The sequence below is a fragment of the Gorilla gorilla genome, chromosome 22, assembly GCF_029281585.2.
Source record: "Gorilla gorilla gorilla isolate KB3781 chromosome 22, NHGRI_mGorGor1-v2.1_pri, whole genome shotgun sequence".
In the NCBI taxonomy this organism is placed as follows: Eukaryota; Metazoa; Chordata; class Mammalia; order Primates; family Hominidae; genus Gorilla; species Gorilla gorilla.
In genome coordinates this window covers 43,792,767-43,812,597 of record NC_073246.2, presented here as the reverse complement: position 1 = coordinate 43,812,597, position 19,831 = coordinate 43,792,767, and the positions used below count along the sequence as shown (strand labels likewise).

Here is a 19,831-nt window from a genome sequence, read left to right as displayed (position 1 = left end):
TCTTTTTTTTTTTTTGTTTTGTTTTGTTTTGAGACAGAATCTCACTCTCTTGCCCAGGCTGGAGTGCAGTGGCGCAATCTTGGCTTACTGCAACCTCCGCCTGCCGGGTTCAAGTGACTCTCCTGCCTCAGCCTCCCGAGTAGCTGGGACTACAGACACGTGTCACCACGCCCGGCTAATTTGTTGTATTTTTAGTAGAGATGGAGTTTCACCATGTTAGCCAGGATGGTCTCGATCTCCTGACCTCTTGATCCGCCCACCTCGGCTTCCCAAAGTGCTAGGATAACAGGTGTGAGCTACTGTGCCTGGCCCTGAATACCCCCATTTTCTAAGAAAAAGAGTATGAGTTATTGTTGGTTTATTATTATTTTTTTCTCTTTTCTTTCTCCACTTCCCCCTGCTCCCCACTTTTTACTTAGCCCTTCAGAAATGCAATTATAGCCTCTTACCTCCCTTTCACCAGACACTGCCTACCGGGAAAGCTCACCTAACCATGTGCTCAGGCGCTCCAGAATGAAACCCTCACCCACCAGGAGGTTGCCTGGAGAGAGAACAGTCGATTTATAACCCAGAGTGTGCCCATGATGAAACTCTCTCCCACCGGAAGAGTTTCGGCTGTTACAATCTAGTCCTGTCCACTAAGGCACCACTGGTCACCAGCTTGGACACTCAATAGATAAGGCGCCAAAGCAAGTTATGTGAACCCTCACCTGCTCGCTTCCTCCCTTTCATGACATTCATGCCAAGCCCCCTTTTGAAAGTGCCTGCTTTCTGCCCCAAAAGCAAAGGGGTACCCTTAAGGCAGAAGCCTGTTCTTCCCCTAAGCTAAGCTTTGGAATGCAAAGTCACTGTCGTTATACCAGACCTGCTCTTGTTCATCATACTCTGCTAGCAGCCACTGCCTGAATTCTGGTTACAGTACGGTAACTGTGGCTTTCAACTTAACTTTCATTTGGAAAACTTGCTGATGAGGGTAGGAGCTGAGCTGGACACTTGGTGATCTTTGGAGACTTCAGTGATGTCGCCTGGCATGGTGTGGAGCCAGGAGTCCTGGACATGCTTTAGTTGTCTGTTTTCAGTTTCATTTCTAAGTAAATGGAGGCTCCCAATGGTATAACCATCAGCTGGAACTGAAAGTTTTAAATAAAAGTTATAACCCACCTAGTCTGGGGAAAGGCCCATCTCAGAAGCCAGGGAGACCCTGATTGGATCTGGGCTTGTTTGGGGCACTTCCTTCTTTCTCTGAGCCACAGGGTCTGTGTCTGTTGTGTAGGGGCCCCTCCCGTGCAGGGCTGTGGGAAGCAGGGCAGGCCTGTGCCGGTGCAGTACCCCGCATGGCACATGTTGTGGCATGTGATGGCATCAGGTGTGCCCAGGCCCTGGGTATAGAGCTTGTATCCCTTCTCATGAGAGCTCACAACGCTCCTGTGTCAGAAGCATCATCCCACTGTACAGAAGGAGAAACTGAGGCAGAGAGGTGCAGTCACTTGGCCAAGGTATGGAGCTCTGACGCAGCAGAGGCTGGAGTGAACCTCATTTGGCCTCCAGAATCTAGCTCCAACCACAGCACAAAATAAACCATGCCATTAGTTTGATCTTTTTGCATTTTTATTACTTTTTTTTTTACTTTTTAAATATTTTGTAGAGGTGGGATCTCACTATATTGCCCAGGCTCGTTTTAAACTCATGGACTCAAGTGATCCTCTTGCCTTGGCCTCCCAAAGTGCTGAGATTACAGGTGTGATATTATCACTTTTATTATTTCACTTAAGCTCGTGCCCCCACCACATCCTCACCATAAAAAAGACAACAGAGATAGGGAAAGGAGAACTGGTCAACACTATCACCCTTTGCATCTGTAAAACCACAGCTACAGACGGAACTGGACGATCGTGTGGAATTTCCCCCAGAATCTTATTCCATATCCTCTCTAGGGGAAACCCATAGCTCGCCCTGGGTGTGTGTGGTGTGTTGTGTGCATGTGCGTTCCACCTGATGCTGAAATACGCCCTGAGAGCTGCGGGGTTGGGGGGTGGGGGGTGGTCCCCTGCTCTGTCCATAACTCAGGGGGCTGCCTGTTTGGTATGGGCACCATGATTTAAAATTGTCCACATTTGTCACTCTAGCTAACTGTAAACAGGAAGCTCGGCTCAGTTGTCTTTTTTTTTTTTTTTTTGCTTTGCTTTACATGATTTGAAATTCCAGGTATTACATTAACCTGGAATTTATGCTAAAATGCTAACAGGTTATGAAATTGTTTTGAATGAGGGTCTTTCCTAGGGCGGGTGGTGGAGGTTCCTCATTGGAGACCCCGTCCTCTGAGATCCAGGGCAGATGCTGCCCCTGAATGCGACTCCCACGAGGCCACCTGTTCGTCTGGATGATGGTGTATGGAATTCTGGGCCGAGCCAGCCTGCAGGTGCAGCCCGACTTTGGCCTGGAGGAAACAGAGTGAAAGACCTGTGGTGGCCCCGAGGTTTCGTCGGTTGGTCGGAATACAGAGCATGGGGCATAGGAGGTTGGTGTGGCCAAGTGGCCTGGCCCTGTCAGGAAGCACTAGCTGCCAGCCTGGAGAAGACCTACTTCCCTTCTGCTCTTCATGTTAAAGGAACTGTCTTGATTTTGTCTTTTAGTGTAAACTTGATGAAAGACAACACATTCACAAACAGATCTTTCTGCTGTAGAATGCCCACATTAAACCGTGTGATGCATTAACAACACCTCCTTGCAGTGCAGCATTACTGAAAGGCTTCCTTGTTTAAAATATGTAACAAGAAAAGGGAGGGAGAGTGTTGCTGGGGGCGGGGTTGGAGTCAGGTTGGCGCAGGAGCCCCACGTGGTCGAGGCTTCCCCCAAAAGAGGATAAACAGCAGCTCTTGGGGTTGGCCGCCATCTTGTTTCCAACCCTTTTCATCTCAGTCCTCTGCGAGAATTTCTTATAAAAATACATCTTTGGCCGGGCACAGTGGCTCACACCTATAATCCCAGCAAATTGGGAGGCCAAGGTGGGTGGATCATGAGGTCAGGAGTTTGAGACCAGCCTGGCCAACATGGTGAAACCCTGTCTCTACTAAAAATACAGAAATTAGCTGGGCATGGTGTGGCACACTCGTATTCCCAGCTACTTAGGAGGCTAAGGCAGGAGAATTGCTTAAACCCAGGAGGCGGAGGCTGCAGTGAGCCAAGACTGTGCCACTGCACTTCAGCTTAGGGGACAGAGTGAGACTCCATCTCAAAAATAAATAAATAAAAATACATCTTTAGCCGTTTATTTTGAATTAGTGGGCAAACAGGATTAAATGTTGTAGATGTTGGGATAATCTTTAGCTCTAATGGAGTTCACTTTTTAAATTGAGTCCCAGTTCCAGAGTAGAAATAGTATTTTATATCCAGTTCATACTGTCTTAAAGAATATTTACAGAGGTGAGACTCGCTTGCAGAGTGGGGAAAGACATCTGACTAGGAAATCCAGATGATTACTGAAGGGTCTTTGCCTTCCTTTTACTTGGGAGTTCTTTCCTTGGGTGTTACAGAATGTGATGAAAGTGAAAATTATTCAAGTATCTAAACCTTTTGTATACATTTCCTCAGCTGCATTGCTAGTTTCTTTGGAGACAAAAGTAATTACATGATTTCCAGTTCTTTAGAGTGTTCTAAGAGAAGGAGCTGAGGCAGCTGTACAGGAAGCTTCATTGAAAAGGAAAGTGAAAGGGCACAGTGAGATCTGAAGACTCAGGGGCTCTCTTGTTGGTGAACAATAGCGAAATCTGGAGTAACTGTGCCTGGAATTTTTTGGCCCCAAGTCTAAACAAAGGAATAGTTTCCAGATAAGCGCTGTTTGCATAGGTATGTGACTACATGAGGTCAAGGTGTTGAGGCTGGAGAGAGCACCGAGAAGGTGAATGAAGGCCTCCCTGCTCAGCCTGCTCTTCAGCCTTCAGTCTGGTTTTCCCCTCCCCGTGGCGCTTCCATCTGCTGCCCAGGGCTCCCCGACCCAAACCCTCACCTGCCAACCATGAGTCCCACCTTGGGCTTTCCACGTGGAGACCCTGACTTACCGTGAATAGCCCCCCACTCCGAAAAACACTCTGTCACTTATACAGAGAGGAAGCTGTTTATTTGGAATACAAAGTTCACCCTTCTGTTGCTTGATTTTCAAATGCTTTATGTAAATAATCTTTGCTTGTTTTGGGGAAAAAAAATGTCAAAAAAATGCAGGTTGGGGGATGGTTGGTTGTTGTCGAGGGAGCTCGCTCCTGCGGATGCAGACCTGGGCTCTGTGGAGTTCTGCCCTGGGGCTGGGGGTTCACTCCTGTCCTCTGAGGAGTTCACTGTCATTACCGCCCATGCCAAATAATTGCTTCTATTTAACTTTGTAAAATCCTGTATTAATAGCAGACTGTTTCAGAGGGAAACACTCAGGGCCCAGTCTGTCAGTTGAATAGAACTGGAATTCCCCGAAGAGCTCACTTGGAAAGCTAAGAAGAGGCTGTCATGACCATGGCTGATTGGGGGAGGGAGGATCTAGGGTCAAAATCAGGGTCTCTACCCACTCATGGGTATTTAGGTAGATGTTAACCCTTGACATCTGGCCACTTAGGAAGGCTAACTAGAGAGGAGGAGCTGCTTACCTGTGTCAGGCGATCCTGACTTCTGCTGTGATGTGAGGAACCCCTTTTAGCCCGTGGGGGCCTTGCCACTGTTGGCACGGGTTGGGAGAATTTAATCCCCATTGTGGATAACACCTTAATACACTAAAAGAAGATTACTTGTTTTTAAAATCTCCTCTCCATTTTGTCCCCGTCCATTTGGCAAATGGGGCATTATTTGTTAGGGTGGCAGAGGCAGGGGCTGGCGCTGGAAGAGGACTTGGCCCTAATGGTTATCCCTCCAAGTGGAGCAGGAGCAGTATTTTGTTTGGCCATGTAAAAATTTGAGGCAGGTTCAGAATGTTTCTTTCTGCTGGAATGCAGTGGCACAATCACGGCTCACTGCAGCCTCAAACCCTTGGGCTCAAGTGATCCTCTCACTTTACCCTTCTGAGTAGCTGGGACTACAGGTGCACACCACCATGCTTGGCTAATTTTTTTTTTTTTTAAAGATGCAGTCTTGCTATGTTGCCCAGGCTAGTCTTGAACTCCTGGACTCAAGCAGTCCTCCTTCCTCAGCCTCCCAAAGCACTGGGATTACAGGCGTGAGCCACCACACTCGGCCTAAATTGTTTCTTTAATTAACTTTTCTAGCCGAATTCTGAGGGGAGGCTAAGAAAGGCTTGGTCTGCACTGTAGGTTTTATTTAGAGGGTAGCGAAGCCCTAGGGCTGGGGAAGACACGCCAGGGTGTTACTATGAAAAGACATCACACATTCTGTCCTAGAGTAAAATGTAGAGATTACATTACCTTAGTGATGGGGCTTGAGTGTTTACTTATGAGCTTTAGAGTCCCGCATTCTAGAAGTTTTAAAGTCTTTTTATCTATTTACTTACTTATTTGCTTGCTTTTGATCAAGTGCTTGGTTCTCTGTGTATCAGGGAGTGCGTGGTGGGAAGCTTTCTGCAGAACTGGATACGAAAGAAAATGAAATTCTTTCTTGCTCGGGTTGAGGCTCTGAGTCTGTTTTCTTGGTACAATGCTGATTAGCTTAGTAGAGAAGGCTCCAGAGGAATTATGCAGTGCTCAGAGTCAGGGTTGGGTTTTTAAATTTATTTTTATTTTTTATTTTTTACTTTAAGCAGTAAAAGGAGTGGGCTGTTGAGACCAAGGACAGGGAATTTTCTCAGTGTCATGCCATTGGTGCGTGTAACTCATCTGGCCACAAAGCGTGTTCCTCCGAAAAGGACTGTTTATAGATCATTTATTTTTAACATGAATAGACAACATTTCTTATACAAACATTTTTTTGTTCTGGCCCTTTGTGAACTCTGGAGATGATGGAAATATGTAATTAACTCATGTGAATCAGTCTTCTGAACGTGGCGTTGTAAGAACCGGTAGAAAGAGTTGCACGACTTTCTGCCAGTATTGAGAGAAGGCAGGATTTTCTTTTTCTAGCTCTGTGGCATTGAGGTATTTGGTTGTGGATATTGGATGTTGACCCCTGCCCGGGCCTTAGTGCCCAGGTTCCGTTTTTGTTCCAGAGTGGGATGGGCCAGTGGTGGGAAGAGCTGGACCCAGGGCTTGGCTGCGGCCAGGAGCCAGCAGATGAGAAAGTACAGGGGAATGTCCTAGCCCTGAACTTGGGGGAATAGCAGGCCCCGACTGAGTAATTATTTTGATAATCTTTCCATTTGGTATTTTAGATTCTGATAAATCCACCAGAGAATTAAAGAATTTTCTCTTCCTGTCCAGTGACTCCCTGCAGTGGAGTCAGTGGTTGTTTTGGGAATGAGGAGGTCAGTCTGACTTACCCTCAGCTCCTGGTAGCTTTGCTTTTTGGCCAAACACTGGCCACCTACGGAACCCCTTTGTGCCTGCCCTGTGGTCCAGCCCAGTGTGCCCCTGGCCTCCCCTCTCCTCCTCCTGGCCAGTGCACACCTGGCACCTGGCCTGGTAATTATCCCACACGTGTCTGCTTGGCCCTCTGCCCCCGGGAGGGGAGCGGGGAGGGGTCTGACCTCTCATTCTACATCAGCTTCTGTAGAGGAATCTGTGGCAGAAACTAGATCTCTCTCTCTGTGCCATGGTAGCTGTGAAAAGCACCCCTCTTAATACTGTATGATTATGATTTATGTCAGGAAACCACAGTTTGGTTTATTCCTGAAAACCATGATAGCCTCGAAATTATTTAGGTGGAAGCAACCCCTTGTGTTCTGGGTAATTTAAGAAAACTTTTTTTACTTCTAACATCTATAACTTACTTTCTCTTTAAGACTCATTTTTAGCAAAAGAAGTTGGCTAATGGCTTTGACTGTGTATGAATGTGGAAACATTTGGGGAATTAAAAATCAGCTATTGTGGAGAAATAGAACAAGATGATATTTAAAGAAAAAGACTTTGTTGGCCGGGCACAGTGGCTCATGCCTGTAATCCTAGCATTTTGGAAGGCCGAGGCAGGCGGATCACGAGGTGAGGAGATCGAGACCATCCTGGCTAATGGTGAAACCCCGTCTCTACTAAAAACACAAAAAATTAGCCGGGAATGGTAGCACACACCTGTAATCCCAGCCACTCGGGAGTTTGAGGCAGGAGAATCGTGTGAACCCGGGAGGCGGAGGTTGCAGTGAGCTAAGATTGTGCCACTGCACTCCAACCTGGGCGACAGAGTGAAACTCCATCTCCAAAAAAAAAAAAAAAAGGAAAAAGACTGTATTACATGTGGAAAGCGCATGATAACTAGATTTGGTCAAGACTTTAGCTGCTAAGAAAGTCATCAGGAAGCAAAGATTTGAAACATTGTTTCTGGTTTTCAAACTATATTATAGAAAAGGTTTTAATCTGAATATTTATCCAACTTTGAAACTCTAAATTTGTATCCTTGCTAACGTATAAAGTCCAGATTATTTTGATATAAAGACGCCTAGGCCAGGCGTGGTGGCTCACGCCTGTAATCCCAGCACTTTGGGAGGCTGAGGTGGGTAGATCAGCTGAGGCCAGGAGTTCGAGACTGGCCTGGCCAACATGGTGAAACTTTGTCTCTACTAAAAATACAAAAATTAGCTGGCCATGGTGGCACACACCTGTAATCCCAGCTACTTGGGAGGCTGAGGTGGGAGAATCGCTTGAACCAGGGAGGCGGAGGTTGCAGTGAGCCGAGATTGCTCCACTGCACTCCAGCCTGGGTGACAGAGTGAGACTCCGTCTCAAAAAAAAAAAAGATGCCTATGGCAGCTAAGCACAGTGGCTCATGCGTGCAATCCCAGCACTTTGGGAGGCCAAGGTGGGAAGATTGTTTGAGCTCAGGAGTTCAAAACCAGCCTCAGTAATACAGGTAGAGCCCATCTTTACAAAAAAGACAAAAACAAAAACAAAAATTAGGTGGGTGTGGGGGCACATCCCTGTAGTTTCATGTACTCAGGAGGCTGAGGTGGGAAGATCGCCTGAGCTGGGAAGGTGGAGGTTGCAGTGAGCTGAGATCGCGCCACTGCACTCCAGCCTGGGCGACAGAGTGAGACCTTGTCTCAAAAAAAAAAAAAAAAAAAAAAGAAGATGCGTATGCACGCGCTGTCCTTTGTTTTGGATACAGTTTTCTCCCTTACCTGTGCCTCTTCCAGGTGGTGGTCTGTCACGTGGTGGGTCAGGCTATTCAGTTCTTGGTCAGCGAGACGCCTGCCTTGGGTGCTGGATGCCGGCTGTATGACGTGCGGCTCTCCCCTTTCCATTTACAGGTAAAGATGTGTAGACTTTGCAAGTTATGAGACCTGTCACAGTTCTCAGAAATGTGAAGAGTGAGCATGGTGTGAGTCACAGGGCTGTAACGTTCATGTTTTTATTAATTATCATTCATGTCATAATTTTCAAACTGTAACCTTTCATATAGGATTTTCTATGTAGGAAATGATCACACACACTACACATTACACACACACACTACACACACACACATACATTTATAATAAACTCAGGGGTTGCCTCTTTCGGGCATTTGAATGAGGCAGGGTGTTGTTGACGGATATGGTAAGGCAGGTGGCATCTGAGAGGAGAAAAGTAGTTCTGGTTCCGAATCCAGCGCTGGTTGCAGCTTGGAAACACAGCTGAGTGGCTGCGGTGGGGCATTCCTCTTTTCAGTTTTTGACAAAGTTGATTTAAAAAGAACCCCCTTGTTATTTTTATAAGTTAAAAAATTAGTATTACCATTATTCCATGTTTTCATAATAGACATAATAATAAAGACATATATATAATTATACACATCTCTATAATTTTATAGAGAGAGACTTACGGATCTCTAATAATTACAATAAGCCCAGTGAGACTTTGGTTGCCCAGATCATCAGAGAGCTGTGCGTCTCTCACATCCGGCCAGGTATTCACTGGAGTTCCTCTTTAGCTGGTATTTAAAAATTGCAGATGTCTGGGCTTGTTTCGAGGGTCACTGCCAGTTCAATGCCCTGTTTCATCTCCCGTGTCCTTGGACTTGTCTCCTAATTTGGGGGATGAGCTCAAGTCATGCAGAATTCCCAATCACAAGGGAAGGTGACATCCTGTATGCTTTTCCTACAAAGGCATGGTTTCAAATAGCCAGCACTAACAAGATTTCCTGGCTACCTAAGTGGCTTTTTTCTGAAATCCACCCCCCTAGTTCCTCAGCCCTACTCCAGCAGCACCCCCTTTGAGGGAATTGAAGAGGTGAAGAGTTGGCATCGTGGATTTGTGAGGCGTTCATGCTCTCCTGCATCCCCCAGATGTTTTGGACAATGTGATTAGAAAATAACCTGCAAAGTCTGGGTCATATTTACCCAACATTTGATGCATGTTTTGGAACTGAATGAGACCAGAGAGGATCACAAACACAAATGAAAAAATGTCATTTCTGACATTGTGTTTATTATATCAAAGCATTCATGCCATTTTAAGCAGCTCACGCAGAAGGAACACAATTATATCTTTGATCTGTTAACACAGTTAGAAACCAATATGTGGATTACCTCTCAGCACAGACGCAGCTGCTAGAGATGGGTAAATAATTGATGCTAGCGGCAGGAGGCGTTCCCGCTTCTCTGATGTTCCTCCAACCAGAGATGCAAGAGTGGTCTCCATCGACTGAGCCGTCTGTGTCAAAACAATTAAAGTGCACTTTTCCACTAGAATTACCTAATTTTTTTCCTAGAATTACCAGACAAGAAAGGCAGGTTGGAGACGGTTATGAAGTAGAAGTCATCGTTTTTCTCTTACCCTGCTTCTAGTATGAGGAGAGAGTCCACGTACTCAGATAGTCTGAAGTCGTTCTTCCCTTTTGTTTAGGAGTGGGGAAGGAATGGAGATCTGCAAAGTTAAGATTTTTGCTTTGGACGGAGCATCTAGCTGAAGAATAAAGGATGCAATATTAGCTTTCTGTGGCTGTGGAAACAAATGACCCTGAACAGTTTAAAACAGCACAGATTGGTGATGCCATCGTGAAGGAGGCCAGGTGTCTGGCCAGGCCCAAATCCAGGAGCTGTCAGGGCTGCCTGCCTTAGCGGCAGTCACAGGAGAGTCTGTTCGTTGCTTTTGGGGTTGTTGGTAGAATTTCATTCCATGGGATTACGGGACTGAGTTCCATTTTCTTGTGGCTGTCAGTGGAGGGCCATTTCCGGCTCCTTGAGGCACCCCATTTTTCGGCTCAGGGTGCCTTCCTCCACGTCCACACCCGCAGGGATGCCTGCAGTCCTCACGTCACATGCCCTGGCCCCTCTTCTCCCGTACTCCCGCACTCTTCAGGACTCACGTGTTTCCACTGGGCTCTTCGGAAGGACCCGGGGTCATCTCCCGATCTTGAGGTCCTCCCCCTGTCACACCTGCCAAGTCTCCTGTGCCCTGTAGGGTCTCACAGTCACAAGTTCCAGGGATTAGGGGGTGAACATCTTTGGGGGCCGCTGTTCTGTCTCCCAAATGGACAGGGTGGGATGAGGCATCCTTAGAGATGGAGTCCAGTTAGAGGCTGCTGTGGCGGCCCCAGCAAGAGACAGTAAAGATGCCTTTGTGTCGCACACAATCTTCAGGGCTGTGTGAGTGTGGCGCAGGGGAGCCCATGCCCAGGAGTAGAATGAGGCGCCCTGGGCCCTTCTCTCACTCCTCTTTCCTTTATGCCTCGCGGATACTCCCAGAAGGAGAAATGCAAAGCACAGCAAACTATTTATGTTAAATAGACTGCAAGGTCTGATGACATCTGGTTGTCGACCACCAAAGCTGAGGTTCCTCTTTGAGGGGTAGGTTGAGGCCAGAGAAGGGGCAGGAAGGGCAGGGGGTAAAGAGAGTTTGGGGTCCTGCTCTCCATTTTGAAAGCACATTGTATGCCAAGTGGAAAGCTAAGCAGTTTTCTGTGAAAATATGTGAATAAATGAGCAGGTACACACATACATACACACACGCACACTGATGCAGACATGCGCACACATACAGGCACACATGCTCACATGCACACTTACGCACACACTCAAATACACATGCACACGCACACACATCCACACTCATGCACACACATGCTCATACATGCACACATGAGCATACATGCTCATACGCACACATGCGCATACACGCACACTCACATGCACTCACATACATGCTAACATAGACACATGCTCACATGCATACATGCACACACGTGCTCACATAGACACACATGCTCACATGCATACATGCACTCATACATGCTCACATAGACACATGCTCACATGCATACATGCACTCATACATGCTCACATAGACACATGCTCACATGCATACATGCACACACACGTGCTCACATACACAGTCACATGCACACGCACATGCACATTAAGGCTTTGGTGGAAAGAGTGGCCCTCTAATAACTTGTGTTTTAATAGCTGGAGTTCCACATGAAGGAGAAGAGAGAGGACCTCCACATTAGCTGGTCTTTCATCAGTGTGCCGGAAATGGCCGTTAATATCCAGCCCAAAGCACTGGGGGAGGTCAGTCCGTAAGTTTTTATGATTCTTCCATTGGCGTGAGAACGCATGTGTGTTAGGACAGTCTGCGGTGGGGAACTGAGTGCATGGCTGGTGTTGCTGGCCTCCTTCCCTATCCCAGCCACTCCTTCTGGGGCTGGCTTGGGCCTCTCAGGATGTGGATGGGCCCTTTGGCTTGGCAGGGCCTGCTGGGGGATGGTTTTGATGGATTGGATGCAGGGCTCCCACCTGAGCTGCATCTGCAGTCACCTGGCCATTTAAAAAAAAAACCCTGAAGCCTTCCCTGCCCCACCCAAGATGCAGGTTTAATTGGCTGGGGATGATTTTAGCACTCATATGCAGCCAAGGCTAATGACACCGTAGGTACCTGCTTGACGCTCCGCTATGTCTGACGATCAGGCCCTCTCTCCCACGGTGAGGGTGCTGCACTCGTAACTTGGGCTGAGTCCGAAGGCTGCTTCCAAGGGCAGGGCGTCCTTTCTTTCCACAGTTTTTGCAAAGACAGAGCTAAAATCTGAAGGTCATTTCCTTCCTTCGTACTTTGCATGGTTTTAGTCACCTGAAGACATGAGATTGGGAGCAGGGAGTGGGCTTGCAAAGTCGATTTGTCAACTTTCTCCTCTTTCACCAGGACCAGGTGGCTGAGACAAGTGCGATGTCTGACGCTCTCAAGGACATCTTGAAGCATTTGGTTGGTTCTGCCTCTCCATCAGTGGTTCTGATCACCAAGCCCACGACTGTAAAGGAAGCTCAGGTAAACTCATCTGGGTGCTGTGGGTGCATCTGAACCCCGTTAGGCACCATGGCCCACCTCTCTTGGAGAATCTGTGTGCGTTTCCAGCGTTCCTCCACCTCCCATGGTAGAGCCAAGATGGCTCTGGTGCTTGGGTTTGGAGCATGGGGCTGCAAAGCTTCATGAAGTGGAAGGAAAACCTGACATTTCCCTGTCCATTCAGAGCCCTAGACCTCATCCTTCCAGGACCAAGGTACCTGGGAAGGCAGCCAGTGTTGAGAACATTGCCCCAGAAGCAAGCAGAGCCAGGTGGGTGGGATAGACAGAGATGGTTTAGCCTGGGCTAGAGCCGGCCTGCTGCCCTGGTCCTGCCTGCAACAGCTCCTGCCTCTTGGAGGTCTATGTCCTTTGGGGGCACACGATAAAGGAGGCTAGTCTCATCTGTGCGACCCCCTTTTCCATATCACCTGCCTCCGTCCTCATGCTGGAGCCCCCCTATTCCATCTGATTAGGGCGCTACTCACTTTTCTGGTTAAATTCTTATCCAGAGCATTTGCCCTGGTCAACCTCATGGGCCTAAATAACACATCAGTAATCCTTAGTTTAAGGTGAGTTCTCTCAGTCATACACTGATCTTTTTATCATGATTATGTAAAACAGGCACTTATAGTCCCTGAAGTTTAAAAAATACATTTTTTTGGCAGTGGTTTTATGTAGCATGATAAAATACATCTTTATTATAATGTCCATCTTTATTATCTAGCTATTGGTGAAGTCAGTTTGAAAACACAAATTCCTGTGTGATGTCTGTCCTTGGTCTGCAGATGTCACCAGCTGTCAGTAGGTAGAGTCTGAAGACTTTGTTTCACTGGACAGATATCAGTTGATGGCAGTGTTTGCTGCTAAGCCCTGGCTGTGGGGGTCACACGAGTATAAGGAAGCACCATCACCCTCCCGAAGCCTGCAATATGCAGAAGGGGCACCGGGCCAGCAGAGCAGAGCAGGAGGGGTGTGGATGTCTGGGGGGCTTCCCAGGGGCCTGAGGCCTGGGGGCACTCAGCCTCTCCAAATGGAGGGGACCAGGCCATGCCTCTTGGGAGGTGAGAGGAGAGTCCCAGAGCTGTCCCTTTCAGTATTTCTGTCACAGTAGCTATTTCACATTAGAGGTGACTGTTCTGAATGTGACAGTCAACTTTTAATGTCAAAATGTATGCAGCTTCATAAAACAGTCATATATTTTTGGAATCCATGAATTTAATAGGACCCAGACGATCATAACTTCAATCATGCTTTTCCATAAATTTGTACAGTTTATTTAATCAAAATAGCATATATATATATTATATTGGTCAGGATTTTCCAGAGAAACAGAACCAATGGGAGTGTGTGTGTGTGTGTGTGTGTGTGTGTGTGTGTGTAATCAGCTCACACAGTTATGAAGGCTGGTACGTCCTGAGATCTGCATTTGGCAAGCTGCAGCCCCAGGAGAGTCTGTGGGGTAATTCTAGTTCGAGTCTGAAGCCCTGAGACCTAAAAGAGCCCGTGATGTACATTCCAGTCCAAAGGCCACTGGGCTGAAGACCCATGAAGAGTCACTGTTTCAGTCCAAGTCTGAAGGCAGGAAAAGGCCCCTTTCCCGGCTCAAGCAGTGAAGAAGAGGAGTTTCCTTTTACTCAGCCTTTTTGTTCCATTGCGCCTCCAACTGACTGGATGAGGCCCACCCACGAGAGGGAGGAAAATCTGCATCATTGGGTGTGCCAAGTTAAATGTTAATCTCATCCAGAAACACACTCACAGTCACACCCAGAGTCATGTTGGACCAGATATCTGGGCACCCCATAGCCCAGTCAAGTCGACACATACAGTTAACCATCACCCTCAGCAATTGAAAAAAAAGATTTCATCTCTGTCCCAGACAAGTAGATTGCTCTGTCCCCAGTGCTCATGTCCTTGGATTTCAGGGACTTCGGCAATTCCTTCTTGGGCTCCAGCACCCTCAGCTCACGTCTGGGAAGTGCCTGGCTCAGAACAGTGTTTTCTAGGCGGGAAAGAACACCTGTGTCTCTGGAGACATTAGTGAGCATTCCCCCGAAGAAGTGCTCAGTCAAATCAGCACCCAGGGTCTCTGCCTGAAAACTCACAGCATGGGGGCTGGCGCCACCTCCGAGAAGCCCGTCTGGGTCCCTGAATGCTTGCAACAAACAGAGCCTCTTTAACAAAGCTGCATGTTGTGCACATGTACCCTAAAACTTAAAGCGTAATTAGAAAAGGAAAGAAAAAGAACTTAAACAAACGAACAAAATAAATAAAATAAAAGAACACTCTTGGCCAGGCGTGGTGGCTCATGCCTGTAATCCCAGCACTTTGGGAGGCTGAGGCGTGTGGATCACCTGAGGTGGAGATTTCGAGACCAGCCTGGCCAACATGGTGAAACCCCCCCGTCTCTACTAAAAATACAAAAAGAATTAGCCGGGTGTGGTGGCGGGCACCTGTAATCCCAGCTACTCAGGAGGCTCAGGCAGGAGAATCGCTTCCACCCAGGAGGCAGAGGTTGCAGTGAACTGAGATCGCACCACTGCACTCTAGCCTGGACAACAGAGCGAGACTCTGTCTCAAAAAAAAAAAAAATAAAAAGAACACTCTTGGCAGTGGGTGACAGGTGGAACCGGGTTTGGGAAATGCTGGTTTGAAGCTGGGCTCTTCCAGATTTGGGGGTGCTTTCTGTTGGAAACACCCTGGTGTCTGTTGGAGGATGTGATGTGGTAGAAGCTGGTCCCAGCTGCCCCTGCCTCTGTCCCCTCACCTGTCCCCTCACCTGTGCAGTGCTAGGATATGCATAGACTTTCCTCATGTGGACGTTGGACTCTGTGTGGAGGTGGGAAATGGGTGTGGGCTGACAGCCCTGGCCGTTCCCATCTGTCTGGTGTCCTGCTCTGTGCTAGCAGGCCCTGAGTGCCCGCAGCCAGCAGAAGAGGTCCTCATGCTCTTAAGCACCTGCCCGGGTCAGATAGTTTAGACCCATGGCAAAGCGAGCTCCATCTTCCCCTGTGGTAAGTTTTGGGAACCCTGTCTGTGGGTGAATGCACTGCTACTTGTACTTGCTGTATTTGGGATAGAAAATGCTCCCAGGCAGGAGGATGGCGATGGCTCATTGGCTCCCTCCCTTCATGTGAGAAGGGAAATTGTTTCAAAGCAGACCCCAGAGCTCGGGCTGCCTGTGCAGGTTTTCCTGTAGACACCCCACTGCCACCACCCCCCATAACAGGAGTCCAGCGGCTACTTCCTTGGCCCTCAGTCTCCCCATGAAGACCAAAAATAAAGTGCTCTTTATTTTTTCAGAACTTACAGTGTGCTGCATCTACTGCTCAGGAATCCTGTCCTCCTAAACCTCCAAGGGCTCACGAGCTAAAGCTACTGGTGAGGAACATCCGCGCCTTGCTGCTCAGTGAGCCCGGTGCCTCAGGTGGGTGACGATGGGAGCCTGCCTGCCTGGAGGGGCTGTTCCAGCCCCTGAGCAGAGTCGGGGGCTCCGGGGGGCCTTGGATTCTCTGGTGGCATCCTCCTGTGGGGGTGCAGCGGGAGCCCTGCCGTGGTTGCAGAAAGCACCTGAAAATGTAACGGGAACAAGAGATGGTAAAAAAATCCAATCCTGTTTCTGCACGTGGGAAGGCCAAGGGGGGAAAGGAGTATAATTGGTCTGGCCTTTTTCATTTGTCTGGAATTGTCCTGTCTTTTTTATCTTTTCTTTCCTTTTTTTTTTTTTTTTTTTAACTGTTGAACCTGTATGTATGTGTTAAGCATCCTTGACCAAGGTGCAGCTTCTGCTTTCTTTTTTTTGAGATGGAGTTTCACTCTTGTTGCCCAGGCTGGAGTGCAATGGCACGATCTCGGCTCACTACAACCTCCACCTCCCGGGTTCAAGCGATTCTCCTGCCTCAGCCTCCCTAGTAGCTGGGATTACAGGCGTGCACCACCACACCCGGCTATTTTGTATTTTTAGTAGAGACGGGGTTTCTCCATGTTGGTCAGGCTGGTCTTGAACTCCCTACCTCAGGTGATCCGCCCGCCTCAGCCTCCCAAAGTGCTGGAGATTCTGCTTTCTTAGACAGTGGGCAAAGGGGGATGTAAGGAGTTGATGGGCATCAGATGGCTTTGGCCACACTCGGGACTCCGATGCTGGGAGACCATGGCTGCTGTTGGAGCCAAGACAAGCAACAGAGAATGGATAACCCCTTCTGGGTGGTTCTGAATCACTGTTGAGGCCCCAGACACAGAGTCACTCGGGACAGGGCACCTCTTTACAGCGCGACTCCGTTTTGCCAAGAACAGGAGCGAATTGTATTGCCCGAGTATGTTAAAGGTGACTTATCTTTATTTGCAAGGGGCGTCCTCCAGTTCCAAAAGCACAAATGGGCCACATCTAGCAATTGAGACTGTGCAGAGCTAGCTGTTGAGGATGTTTTTTGGTAAAAGTGCCCACATGTTGCCCTTTCAGCCTGTACTGCTTAGTGGCTAAACGTGAGCTCCCTGGACTCGGTCGGTCAGGGTTGGGGTCCCAGCTCTCACACGTACCTGTCCTGAGGCCAGGCCCCGTTCCTGCCTCTGCTGGATGTCCCCACGTCTCGGTCTGAGTCTTCTCTTGAAGAGTGACTGTGAAAGCTCAGTAGCGAATGCGTGGAGGCTGCTTCCCTGCTGCTGCGTGGTCCAGCGTCCATACATTCCAGCAATTACTGATTCCACAGTGTATTGGGGACTTTGTGCTGCAGGGAGAAGCATTGTCTCAAAGCAGAAACAGCTGTTCACTAGTGACATGTCCTACTACCTGGATCAAATAACCTGGCTAGTATCAGGTACAGCACCCGTCTGGTGTAAGTCGGGAAATGGGAACTCTGTGAGGTATATTTCCAAATTTAGGAGTCAACATGAACTGATGTTTAGGCTTTGGCAAACTGTTAGTCTTGTCTAAAAGTGGGGACCATGCCTCTGTATATAATGGTGCTGCCTCTCGAGGAGGGTCCCCCTGGGAGCCCATGCTTGTGGCCAGCACTGACGGAGGGGGTGAGGTACTTGGGGTCAACAGCCCAGGGCTGTTGATATCAAATGTGGGAAAAAATTACTTAACTCCAATAAAGGCTGGTGCTATGAGCATTTGAAAATGTCAGATGAAAGAATTCCCACTCTCTGAAGTGGGTAAACCTCAACCTTAGTCATTTAATTTAGCCTTTTTTTTCTATGCATACAATGTCTTCATGCAATTTAAAAAATAAAAATAATGCTGGGCACGGTAGCTCATGCCTATAATCCCAGCACTTTGGGAGGCCGAGGCGGGTGGATTACGAGGTCAGGAGTTCGAGACCAGCCTGGCCAACATGGTGAAACCCCGTCTCTACTAAAAATACAAAAATTAGCTGAGCGTGGAGGCGTGCGCCTGTAATCCCAGATACTCGGGAAGCTGAGGCAGGAGAATCGCTTGAACCTGGGAGGCAGAGGTTGCAGTGAGGCGAGATTGTGCCACTGCACTCCAGCCTGGGCAACAGAGCGAGACTCCGTCTCAAAAAATAAATAAATAAATAAATAATAAAAATAAACGCCAACACGATGCCCTTCTATTTAATTACAGGCCACATTAATGCAGTGTGCGTCGTGCAGCTGAACGATCCTGTTCAGAGGTTCTCCAGCACCCTGACGAAAAACACTCCGGACCTCACGTGGGAAGAGGAATTCACCTTGTGAGTCCGGCCGGGTTATGGGCCTGTGTGTCCACGGCCGTGTCTGTTCAGGAGCGCCAAATCCTGAAATCATTCTGCAGCACCGTTTAGGCTAAAACACTAAACCAAAACAGTTAACAACAAATGATGTCTTAAGCATCTTAAAGGTAGCTTTAGGTCAAACATGGGTTTCGTTGTAAAGGCAGCTCTTAGAGTCAGTTTTCTCCCCCTGCCCTGATATGATGAGAGGGAGCCATCGTGGGGTCTCTTACAGACACACACATCATCCAGGGTGAAAAGGGAGGGAGCCTCTGACTGCATCCAGAACCTAACGAAGAAAATAGAAAAAGGGGCTGGGCGCAGAGGCTCATGCCTGTAATCCCAGCTGTTTGGGTGGCAGAGACGAGAGAATCGCTTGAGCCCAGGAGTTTAAGACCAGCCTGAGCAACATAGTGAGACCTCTTCTCTACTAAAAGTTTTAAAAAAATTAACTGGGCATGGTGGCCCTTGCCTTGCCTGTAGTACTCCTAGCTATTTGGGAGGCTGACGCAGGAGGATTGCTTGAGCCTGGGAGAGTGAGGCTGCAGTGAGCTGTGATTGTGCCACTGTATTCCAGCCTGGGTGACAGACAGATACCCTGTATCAAAAAAAAAAAAAAAAAAAGAAAGTCTGAGAACAGTAGCTCACACATGTAATCCCAGTACTTTGGGAGGGTGAGGTGGGTGGAGGTCAGGAGTTCGAGACCAACCTGGCCAACATGGTGAATGAAACCCTGTCTCTACTAAAAGTACAAAAATTAGCCAGACATGGTGGCAGGTGCCTATAATCACAGCTACTCAGGAGGCTGAGGCAGGAGAATCACCTGATCCTGGGATTCAGAGGTTGCAGTGAGCTGAGATTGTACCACTGCACTCCAGTCTGGGCAACAGAGTGAGACTCCATCTCCAAAAAAAAAAAAAAGAATAGAGATAGGGAAAAATGTAGGCCATGCATAAATAATGGGGTAAGAATCATAAATAAAATATTATCAAACAGAATCTAGCAGCACATGAAAAATAAAACCAGCTGTGTTCATACCAGGAATGTAAGGATGTACGTGTGCTTTCACATAAGGAAATCTGTTAATGGTGTTCATTGTATTACTAGATCAAAAGAGAAAATAAATGTATTTTCTCTACATATGTCCAAAAGACATTCAGTGACATTTAATACCCATTCTTAATTTTTAAAAACTTAATTAGAGCAAAATTTATGGATACTTCTTTAATAAGATTTTAAAAATCACTATAAATGGTAAATACCAGAAGCAGACTCACTAAAATCAAGAGAAGGATGCCTATTGTTTTGTTCTAGAAGTATTGGTTAATGCAATTAGATAAGGGAAAAAACTATACACAAATACCGGAAAGGAAGAGGCAAGACCAATCATTGCTTGGAGATGATATGACTGCATATCAGGACTATGCAAGAAAATCAACCCAAGCTATTAGAAAGAATAATGGACATAAGGTAGAAATGAATATTTTAAAAACTAATAGACATAATCATTTAATGAATTAGCTGAGTACCAAAGTATTAAAATTAATCATAACCTAATCCTTAAAAAATGAACAATTAGAAAAATAATGGAAGAAAATTTCCCGTGTGTGTGTGTGTATAGCTTTTATAAATCATGAATGAAAAGATGACAGCTGCCTTAGAAAACTGAACAAAATTCCTGAACTGGAAATACAAAAGCCAGAGCTACCAACGGCCATAAACTTCTGAAAAGATGTTCAGAAATAAGTAAAGTCATGTAAACTTCAGCAAAAGGGAGAGGTCATTTTT

The 19,831-nt window shown here is 47.3% G+C and overlaps 1 protein-coding gene across 1 annotated transcript in view; it reads left to right on the top strand.

Annotated features, from left to right (window-relative positions):
- Window positions 1-19,831, top strand: part of C2CD2 (C2 calcium dependent domain containing 2) — a 68,496-nt gene that overhangs the window by 23,442 nt on the left and 25,223 nt on the right. Inside the window, exons 3-7 of the mRNA XM_019017894.4 lie at window positions 8,210-8,323; window positions 11,462-11,566; window positions 12,195-12,317; window positions 15,636-15,759; window positions 17,917-18,025. Coding sequence (XP_018873439.2) covers window positions 8,210-8,323; window positions 11,462-11,566; window positions 12,195-12,317; window positions 15,636-15,759; window positions 17,917-18,025 — 575 coding nt within the window. The remainder of the gene's footprint in view (window positions 1-8,209; window positions 8,324-11,461; window positions 11,567-12,194; window positions 12,318-15,635; window positions 15,760-17,916; window positions 18,026-19,831) is intronic.